Genomic DNA, 11509 nt, shown 5'->3' on the forward strand with positions numbered 1-11509 from the left:
CAAACAACTGCTCGGGCATTTGGAAAACATTAACAAAGCATGTGTCAAACATCGAATCACACACCAGATGGGAAGTGGGAAACGGAACAAGGATAAACATATGGGAGCATCAGTGGATACCAGGATACACAAAACTTGGGCAACCAACACAAGAAACAACAATACAATGGGTACACCAACTAATAGACGAACAAAACCAATGGAACACCACTCAATTAGCTCAGCTGTTCACCACAGATATAATCAACTGCATCCTAATTATCCCAATAACAGGAGGGCAAGACATACCTCACTGGGAAGGAACAACAACAGGGAAATACAGTGTATCTTCTATGTACAATTACATTTGCCAAAACAGATCAATGGAGAACATAGATGAAACAATATGGAAGAGCATTTGGAATTCAAAAACTCATCCAAGAGTCCAGTTGTTAACGTGGAAGCTAGCACATGATATAATCCCTTTCAGAACAGTGATAGGCAAATACATGGATATCCAAGAAATCCAATGCCCACTATGCAATAACGATCAGGAAAGCAGAACTCACATGATATTTCATTGTCAGGTAATTCACAGGATCATGTTTGCTCTACCCTATACAATCAGATATGAGACACTACCAACTACATCATTCGCAGAATGGTATCATGAAATACAGACTCAATCAGCAAAACCCTAGTTTCATGGATATAATCTTCATAACATTATGGTTTATATGGAAGGTACGATGCGAAATAGTGTTCCAAAGGCAGAAACTGAACATTACATCTCTCATACAAAGAACTTGGCGTTCATTCAAATTATCCAAACCCAGAGCACGCCAAATATGAGCAAACAACAGGTTAAAGACCAATGGAAACCACCACCTGCAAACTATATTAAGATAAACTTCGATGTCTCCTTTACAAACGTTATGAAGCAAGCAGCTATAGGATACACAGCATATAACTCTACAGGAGATTGCCTCGTCAGAAACGCTCAAGTTCTGAGAATAAGAACAGTGGACGAAGGAGAAGCTAGAGCAGCGCTCGCTGCAATCCAATGGGCAAGGGAGAGAAACCTCACCAAAGTTATTCTAGAAGGAGACTCAAAGAAAATTATAGAAGCTCTAAGAAATTCAGAACACCATTGGACAGCGAAGGTTCCAATAGACCAATTGATGAACAGTCGAAAATATTTTCACGAGTTGCATTTTAACCTCATAGGAAGAAATGCAAACAATAGAACGGATAGGTTAGTTAAATTAGCTAGGAAAACAGGTCAATCTATCCATGTGGATGAGATACATCCTGATGACCATCAAGTTGTAATGAACAATAATGTTATTTAATAGATTGATGGTTACCTCAAAAAAAAAAAAAAAAACCAAAGAGAGATATATCTTTGGTTTCCTATTCTTTGATATTGTTAAAAAATTTTGGTGCTGGTTAAGTTCTGGCAATTCCACAACAAATTTGTCTGTGTTGTGAACATTTAGATTTTACTAAAAAACATAAAAGTTTGAGTTGTTTGAATGTCATTTTTTGGGTGTTATTTAACGTGATATGTTTCTAAAATTTGTTTTTAAGCAGTGAAGATTATTTGACAGCATTTCTTTTGTTTCTATCTGCAAGTGCATTATTGTTTTGAACATTTCAAAACATGTTTAATTTATACAGAGGAATTTATATGTGGATAACTATTTTCAACGCTATTTTCAGCATTATTTGTTTTGAACATTTGTAAATATGTTTTAGTATTTCATGATTATGAAAACTTTTCACAGCATCTAAGTTTATTCGGTTGAATACCTTTCATTGGTTTCACTAGATTATGAACTGTTTTGAACATTTTTATAACATGTTGTGGTCTAATTTTGCATGATGAGTATAAGGTGAAAAACATTTTTAAGCATTGATATAAGTATGTTTGCATATTTTGGATGACTGTCGTAAAATTTTAATGTGTTGTGAACATTTTTTGATATATTTTACAATGAAATGGTTGACCTAAGGTTGTTCATTTTTCACTTCATTGAATCTTAATTGTTTGCATATTTATGGTTGGTCTGAGTAAATTTATTTTCTTGAGAACATTGGACATAATGTTTTATCCTTTCATGATGAGTTGTTTAATGGAATAATTTTTTCAGCACATATCATATTTTGTTTACATACTAGCCATAACCCGTGCCTACGGCACGACGTGTTCGGTGAACACTTTACGCATTCAAATGCAGTAAATATATATATATATATATATATATATATATATAAAATAGTATGTTATAATTCATTGTTCTTACATAGTATAACTGAGGTAAAAATATGACTATGGTAAATATAAAGATGAAATCATACCTTTATGAATTTACATAAACAATGAAAATATAACAAAATATAACGGTTCATGAATTAAACATTTATAACTAAAATAAATTTTAGTTTTGATATAAATAAAATATTGATTTTTTGCGATTTAAGTTTACAATATTTAGAAAATTTAAGTGAAAACATCATCGTACCAATAGTGAAAATAAGAGCCTCTCCGCAAAATCAAATCGTATAAAATTGCATATATATGAATAGATGTAGCAATTTTTCCTGTTAATTTGTCGACCTTTAGGGTCTTTTCATTCACGATCTTTATGATCTTTTCATCTTTCGACCTTTAGGGTCATTTTATTGAGTCGATGTCTAGTCAATTTCTTTCTCTTTATGAGGCACTTTACATTTAAAGGTATGTAACTCTCATGAAGTTTTCAGAGGAGAGAAATAAAACTTACCATTCATGTAACATTGTGATTTAATCACTTATGAATGAAAAATGGTTTCGCTTGGTTTCAAAAAAAAATATTGACGAAAAAAAGATCAGGAGTCTTCGATTAAAATTCACTACTAACAATGTAGATCATTTTAGAGATTTTTTAGAGGTCAGAAATATGGAACGTGTTCTCTATGCCTTTTCAGTTTCACCTGGTTATAATGAATAGGTTAATTAAATACTCTTATTTACTGAATTGAAGAGACATGTAATGAGACAAGAAGATGAGATGAATTTTATCCTACTAAGGTCTGAGCATGAAGGATACTCATTTCCTTTCGGTGCATTGAAACAATACTTCAATTTCTATAAGAGAATTGTTCTTCTATACATAACAAAACAAATAAATAATAAAGGAAACTATTCCCCCTCTTTCATCAACAAATGAAAACAAAAGTGAATGAAGGTCAAAACAACATATTGAATCCACAAAATTGACGTAAGAACATCAAAGTTAGATAACCAAATACCTTAATAACACAAATTTGACGTAACCTTAGAGATATAATGTCTGAACTGGTTGAGGACTTTCATCAAACAACTACAACTCCCAGAATTTTCAAACTTTGCTAGGGTTTTAGGATTATTTAATAAGTAATTTCGAATTTCAAGGAAAAGAATGAATCTATTTACTTATCGATTTCAATTTTTAATTAAGTTTTTGTGGTGTTTTGGTAGTGTGTTGAGAAGAGAATGAATGAGTGGGGTAATATAGTAACCTTAGGCTCAGCTAAATGAGGAATAAAATTGGGTGGGATTTGAAAGGAAATTAAAGAGATTGAGAATAACTGAAATAATTATTTGAAGATGGAGTAATCAAGACAACAATTGTCGAGATGGATTGAATAAGAATTGCTGGAAAAGAGAGAGAATCGATGAAGAGAGCGTTGGATGAAGAGAGGGAGAGTTTTTTTTATTAAAGGTAGAAGGGGAGTTTCAGATTTTGTAACTCAAAGTCTTAAACTAATTCATTCTTGACTTGACTGATTTAAGACAAATCAATGATTTAATGGGAGGTTATTATTGATCTGTAGAGTAGGTGAACAAATTAATATTTTTGTTGAGAAGGTAGGAAATCTAAAGGTCGAGATTAAAGATCATTATCTCTGGATTAGACATAGTCAACACAAAACAATCTAGCTGGCAATTTTTTTCTCTTTTTTGTCCTAGCCAGCTTGTCCTACTCACAACCAATCTGCTTTGTTATATAGATTTAAAAATACACTAAGTCATTTATGCTTGTGATGCTAACATAATTTTAGATGTCGACGCCGTTTCCACTTGTGATGTTAACATAATTTTAAATGTCCTAGGCAAGGGTGTGCCTGTTATGAACAAGGGTAAAGAAAAATCAGATGATAAAGATATTGAAGTCGTTGAAGGTGAGATTGAAGTATTTGTGATTCACATATCTGGTTTATTTGGAACATATTTCGGTACACATTTTGATTTTTCCTTCTTGTTTCTCTCTTATCTGTTTCTATTTTCTACGTTTTCATCCAAATCCAGAACATAAATCAATGTTCTAGAAGGATACCATTACGTGCTTACATCACAAACAGGGGCGGCCTAGGCCCAAAGCAGCCAAAGCAGCTGCTTTGGGCCCCATATTTCGAAGGGCCCCAAGATCCTGATTAGTTAAAGGCACCCAAAGATAAAAAGGTAAAAACTAAAAAGCCCAGCCACATATGCCCAAACCCAAATGAAACAAAACAAATTAAAAACTTGGGGATTGTATTAGGTGACAGCAAATTTAAACTTGGGGCCCACAAAAACAATTAAAAACATAATCTAACCTAAAAACCTCGTCTTACTTTAAATTTACTGGACTTAAAGCTCTCAAACCCTAATTGCTTTTTCCTCTCCCTTTATGAAGTTAGTAAATTACTAAATATTTACTCGTCTCTTTTTCTATAAATTTTTGGTGTACTCATTCTCTTTCTAGGTTGTATAAAACGCCTAAGATCTTAACCATTAACAATTTTTTTTTATTTGTTGAAGGTAAACCATTAACAATTATCTCTCTGAACTCTAAGAAAAATGATATGGTTCTTTATTTTATACTTTTTTTTTCTCTATTTTCATGATTATATATTTTTTTTTCTATTTTTTTTTTCCATTTTTGTAATTTAGGATATTTATAAACTATATTTGATGTTATTTCTCTTTAAAAAAAATTAATTTGTATCGTATTGTTAAAAACTATTGATTTTATCAATTTCAAAACTAGGTCTCAACGAACAAGAATTACATTTTCGGATTCTCTCATATTGAGAATTGGGATCTCTATATAAAAATTTGATCTTCTTATGTAATAGTTCTAGTTATGATTTTTTGTTATGCTTTTCATACTAATAGAACAAATAATTAATTTTTTTACACCCAGTGTAAAAGGGCCCCAAAATTATTTTCGCTTTAGGCCCCGCAATTACTTGGGCCGGCCCTGATCACAAACCAATATTTTTTAACACAAATAGTTATGTTTTGGGCATACATGTAAATGCTCAACGTAACCAGTAGACACTATCTTCCTTTTTGTTGTTTTATGTTTTGAGCATAAACGTAAAAATATTTTCCAAATTTCTTGTAGAACTTAAAGTTGTTTGAAACATCGAAGCAAGGTTGTTTGGTAAATATCTGTTATGAACATTATTTAAAATGTTCTATGTCATTAAGTTTTAGTTTGAACATTTTCGTTAATGTTTTAGAATTTATAAATTTTTCATAGGTAAGCTTTCTGGCTGCATATTGTTATTTGCTGTATCTGAGTGTTATTTGTTGTGAATATAAATCATGAGTTAATTCCTATTTGGCCCCCTACTTTATGACCAGCTTCAAATATGGCCCCCAAATTTCTGTAAATTCAAATATGGCCCCCTATTTTCATACAAATGCCATAACTATCCCTCCTATTAATGTATTTTCAAAATAAAATAAACAAGAAAACCTAAATTCCACCTCACTTCCCTCTCCACCACTCATCTCTCTCCACGTCACCTCTCTCTCCAACTCACCAGTCTCTTCTCCGATGAAGGTCGCCGGCCGGAAAATTTTCCTGTCGGCGACCTTCAAACTAAAAAAAAAATTTCTCTCATCTCTCTCTCTCTAAGAACTCCAGCGAAGGGAAACCCCCTTCGCCGGAGTTTTTAGAGAGATATGAGAGGAAAAAAATTTTAAGTTTGAAGGTCGCCGGCCGGAAAATTTCCGGTCGGCGACCTTCATCAGAGAAGAGACTGGTGAGGTGGAGAGAGAGAGAAAGGTGAGCTAGAGAGAGAAGTGACGTGGAGAGAGATGAGTGGTGAAGAGGGAAGTGAGGTGGAATTTATGTTTTCTTTTTTATTTTGAAAATACATTAATAGGAGGGGTAGTTATGGCATTTATATGAAAATAGGGGGCCATATTTGAATTTACAGAAATTTAGGAGCCATATTTGAAAGTGGTCACAAAGTAGGGGGCCAAATAGAAATTAACTCATAAATCATCATGTTGACGACATATGTTGTAACATACTAACATAGTTTTGTATGTGCTCCTAAGGGTAATTATGTTGGGAAAATTGGTATAGTGAAGACAGATGATAACGAGATTGAAGTAGGTGCCAAGTAAGTATTCTGAACTTTGCATCTTCGATATTTACATAAGAATTATCTATTATTCTCAAGACATTTCTTAGTATGTTTACAAAATTTTGTAATGTGTCTGAGACATACGTATGAATGTTCTGAAATTATTTGTTTTTGTTGTCACATCCTTGACTGTGGACTCTTTGTCATTCTTCGCATGGAAGAAATGATATGCAATTTGATTCAATGGAGATTGAAGCAATAGTTTCTAGAAGTTGTAATTTTTTTTTGTAACAACTGTTAACTATGTTCTTGTACTTTTGTTCAGTTTCCTATGCTAATGCTACATGTAAGGAGATTTTCTATGTTAGTTTAAGCAAATTTGAAAATGATCTGGGGAATATTGCTACTGTTCCTTACGTAACTAAAAATTAACAGAGCAATTTTGTGTATTGTCGAAAGTATTTGACATTATGTTGTATGAAAATTCTAAATGCTGGAAGCATCATTTTGGGGCATATTATTTCTATTACTCCTTCCTTTTAATTAAATGTAATAATGTTTTATACTTATATAAACATTTATTTCTGAACAAAATCAAAACATCTGTAGTAGTATCAACAGGGCCCCAAGATGATAAGTTGCAAAAGGTCAAATGTCTTATAAACATTTATTTCTGGCAGTTGCAAACATAAAAGGTTATGCAAAGGAAAAAAGAGTTACTGCTGCAAACACATGTGTAAATGCTGTAATATGTGATATTATGTTTCCAACGGTTAATTTTGAAACATAGTAAATATCTTTTGCTCTTAAAATTGTTAACACAAATGTAAGAGTTTAGGAACATAAAAGTTTATGTTCAAAACTGTGCAATTGTGTTTGTTGCACGTAATACTCTTTTTTAAAAAAATTGATTTGTGTAACCATATAACTGAAATGTGGCTAAAACGAAAAGATGAGAGAGAAACAAAAAAAGAAGATCAAATTTTCTACGGAAATTTGTTCCATAAAAACAAAAACAAAAAAATTTATTTTGCAAAATATATTTTGCTTAGAGCAATTTGATAATTGTCGGAATTATTTCGATATGTTCTATATAAAATGATGTTTTTCTCGTAGCATTTCATTTAATGTCCTCTACAACTTCGTTAGTGTTGACAACATAGATGAGTTGAGTAAACAACAAAAAAAATTCAACTATTACTAACAAAAGTTTTGTTCCTATTGCAAAAAGATATAATGTCACGAAACAAAAAATAATTGTCGAAGACCAAACAAAAAATTTACAAACCATACCTGATAACGGTTCAAAAGCTTTTAAGAAAAACCGAAAGTACATTTCATTGGTGCGCTTCCATGAACTTTCTAATTACAACGGAATTTTGGGCAATGGTTGTTACACAGAATGGTTCGTTCTTGATATATTTGTAATTATTCTTTGTAGCTATTCTATATAGCCCAGAAGCCTCTCGAAAAGCTTTCACTACTGCTGGTTAAAAATCAGTAACAAAAAGAAATGGTTTCAATAATAAATCTTATATGCACAGAGAACAACGAAAAATTTACTAAACATATGTATGCATGTCAAGCCAATACAGTGAATGCTATAAAATATGATGGTTGATCCCAGAACAATTATATATGTTTTCTCATATATATTAGAATTGCACGACAAAGAATTTTGCTGCAACAAAATGTCAAAAAACTTTTAGATCATGCAGAATATGTTCAAAACTTATAAAACTTAAAGCACACCCAAAGTGATTTATGTAGTGATTTATGCACAGAGAAGTAAGAATTTGGTGAAGATATTTAAGTGTGCATTCAAAACAGATACTTGTATGCAAGGAAGTTTATAGTATTACCATAAACAAGTACGAATATGTCATGCCAGTAGTGATTTATGTACTGAACAAAGAAGGTCTGATTGAAGCATTAAACGTGATGTAAACATTAATAAAAAGAACAGTATGGTGGTTAAAGTTAGGTTGAACAATTTTGTTTATGCTTACAACATAGTAATAGTAGTCACGAAGGTGTGGTTTGTGCAGCAAACACGAGCAATTGTGCTTACGAATGTTCTCTTTGTCCGGGTTTACGATCAATCCGTACAAAACCAAAAATGTCTATAAAAATGACGAAATATATAAAACATTTTCCAGTTTGCTTGTTGCATCGACATTGTTTCTATAACAAATTTAAAATGCTTAAAACACCAATCAATATATGGAAGAGACAAAATCTGGGTTTTGGTGGTAACATATATAAAAATTAATAAAACATTTTTAAGTTTGCTCGATGTATTAAAATTGAAATAACAACATATCTTAAAATGCTTAAAACACCACTCAATTTGTTTATTAAAAATCAAAATATGCTAAAAACGTAATTTCTAGAGAGAGAAACTTAAAAACAGATCTAAAATTTCAGGGGTTTTTTGAACTTACCCCCTCATCACTAATTGGTAATTGAGTTTACCCCCCTCAATAATGAGTAATTGAGTTTACCCCCTTAGATTTGCTATTTTTGACAAAAACACAAAGGTTGTGTTTGGCGTACGTGGAATAAATGTGACTACCAAGAACAATTATCATTTAATATGATTCCTCGTAGTTGTTCCACTTTACTTTTATTGTTTGATTTAGTCGGTAATAAAAACTAGTAAAGATTGATTTTGGTTGTAATTTGTGATTTTATCATCTCATGCCAAACATGTCCTTAGTAGTTTTACTAAAAATACAAAATTCAACGGGGTAAGCTCAATTACTAATTACTGAAGGGGGTAAACTCAATTACTAATTAGTTTTGAGGGGGTAAGTTCAAAAAACCCAAATTTCAGGAGAACAAGAAATTTTAAACAAAACAAAAATTTCAGAAGAACAAAAAGTTATGATCCATGAAGTTACTGAGAAATTTTGTTGGTTGTCCAAGATAAATTTCGGACCTGAGAGATAGAGAAAGAGAGATGGTTAAATGAAGATGAACAAAACATGGTGTTGATGATGAAAGCTAAAAGAAAAAATAATTAAATGAAGATGAACAGAGAGAGATATAGATTGTTAGTATGAAATGAAGGTGCAATGAAGATGAATCTAGAAAGAGAAAGTTTACAGAAAAAAACAAGTTTAAACAAAATATTTTCTTGTTTAAACAAAACATTTTCTTGTTTAAATAAAAGTTATGATTAATAAAGTTATTGAGAAATTTTGTTGTCGAAGATAAATTTCGGATCCGAGAGATAGAGAGAGAGATGGTTAAATGAAGGTGAACAAAGAGAGTTGGTATGAAATGAAGGTCCAATGAAGATGAATCTAGAGAGAGAAAGTTTAAAGATGAACAGAGAAAGATTAATAAAATGGAAAAAATATGTTGTAGTTTGAAGAAAGATTAAAGTGTAGATGTTAAGGAAGCAATTACCTGAAGATGGAAGGAGAGAGATTTCCGGCGAAATGATGGTGATCGTGCAGTCCGGTTCCGGTGGGTGAGTGATATGCTTTTGCCTTCTTAATCGAGAGAGAGAGGGAAATAATGGAAGGAAACTGATTTTGTGGAGAGGGAAAGAAAATTTATACCTAATTTTTTTTAGGGAAACTTGGCATTTATAAAGGGTAAAAGAGGGAATATCTAAACTAATGGGTTCCTAGAGATGGGAAAATGCACGTGGGGATCCGAAATTGGGTTTGATATTGATTTATTTTAAAAAATAGGTTTTCTATGCATTATTAATGTATGGTGGGCCTAATTTTGTATTTGAGCCCATTTTTTGGGTTTTTAAATAAAAAATTATATATTTAATGAAGGGTTATTTCCCAAATAGCCCCTAACTTTGTGACCAGCTTCCTGCCTAGCCTCCTACTTTATAAAAAATACCCAGATGGCCCCCTTTTTGAGATTTCGTTATAACTCCGTTAACCAGTCATCATTTCTCTCTCTTCCAACTCATCACCTCTCTCTGCCACCTCATCTTCTCGCCACCTCATAGTCAAACCTAAAAAAAAAAGAAAAAAAAAATCTCTACTTCCTCTCTCTCCTGTTTTTTCTTTCTTTTTGTTTCTTTTTCTTTCTTTCTCTTCTCCTTTCGCTCTCTCTTCCCCTCTATTCTCTCTTTCTCTCTCTCTTCCCCTCTCTTCTCTCTCTCTCTCTCTCCCTCTCTTTACTGGCTGGCGAAGGAGGGAACCCTTCGCCGGCCGTCGGTCTGGTTTTCCGAGACCTTCGTCGGTCTGGTTTCCCAGATCGACGGTCGGAGAAGGGTTCCCCCTTTGCCGACCAATATATAGAGAGAGAGGGTGAGAAGAGAAGGGAAGAGAGAGAAAGGAAGAGAGAGAAAGGAGAAGAGAGAGAAAACAAGAGAAAAATAGAGGAAGAAGAAGAGATTTTTTTTTGTTTGAAGGTCGCCGACCGGAAATTGGTCGGTCGGCGACCTTCGCCGGTGAAGACGATGAGGTGGTAGAGAGAGGAGATGGGATGGAAGAGAGAGAAATGCTGACTGGTTAACGGAGTTATAACGGAATCTCAAAAAGGGGCCCATCTAGGTATTTTTGATTAAGTATGAGGCTAGGCAGGAAGCTGGTCACATAGTTGGGGGAAATAACCCTTTAATGAAATACTCTAAATTAAATAAGGGTAATTTGGGAAAGTATTTTTAGGGTTATTTCCCAAATAACCCCCAACTTTGTGACCATCTTCCTGCCTAGCCCCCTACTTTATCAAAATACCCAGACGGCCCCAATTTTCGATTACCATTATAACTCCGTTAACTAGTCATCACCTCTCTCTCCTCCATCTCATCACCTCTCTCTGCCACCTTACCTTCTCGCCACCTCATCGTCTTCACCGACGAAGGTCGCCGGCCGGCCAATTTTCCGGCTGGCGACCTTCAAACATTAAAAAAAATCCCTCTATCCTCTCTCTCTAAAAAAATCAACTCTCCTCTCTCTCTCTAGATCTGGTGAACCATGGCCATTGTACATTGAGAACTGTATTGGCAAAAAATAGCATTGGACCTTCCTTATGCGCCCACCCTCGTGTAACATGAGAGGAGTGCCTTCAGTAGCCTCTATGGTCTAGCAAGGAAGCCCAACTCGCCTCGCAAGCTCAGAAAGTCTAAGCAGGCTCACCCAAGCCCACGCTCTTGGCATGCAAA

General features: G+C 33.4%; 1 protein-coding gene across 1 annotated transcript; it reads left to right on the forward strand.

Annotated features, from left to right (window-relative positions):
* The first annotated feature begins 728 nt into the window (after positions 1 to 728).
* LOC147530679 (uncharacterized) lies at positions 729 to 1331 on the forward strand. The gene has a single exon (XM_086646953.1). The coding sequence runs from the start codon at positions 729 to 731 to the stop codon at positions 1329 to 1331; it is 603 nt and encodes a 200-aa protein (XP_086503079.1).
* The last annotated feature ends 10178 nt before the right edge of the window (positions 1332 to 11509 follow it).

Source organism: Eschscholzia californica, unplaced genomic scaffold, assembly GCF_041429995.1.
Source record: "Eschscholzia californica isolate CP2 unplaced genomic scaffold, dmEscCali1.0.p SCAF_6, whole genome shotgun sequence".
Taxonomy (NCBI): Eukaryota; Viridiplantae; Streptophyta; class Magnoliopsida; order Ranunculales; family Papaveraceae; genus Eschscholzia; species Eschscholzia californica.

Bases quoted from the DNA above. Each gene is read 5' to 3' on its own strand.
- LOC147530679 (XM_086646953.1), top strand. From the start codon at position 729: ATGCGAAATAGTGTTCCAAAGGCAGAAACTGAACATTACATCTCTCAT.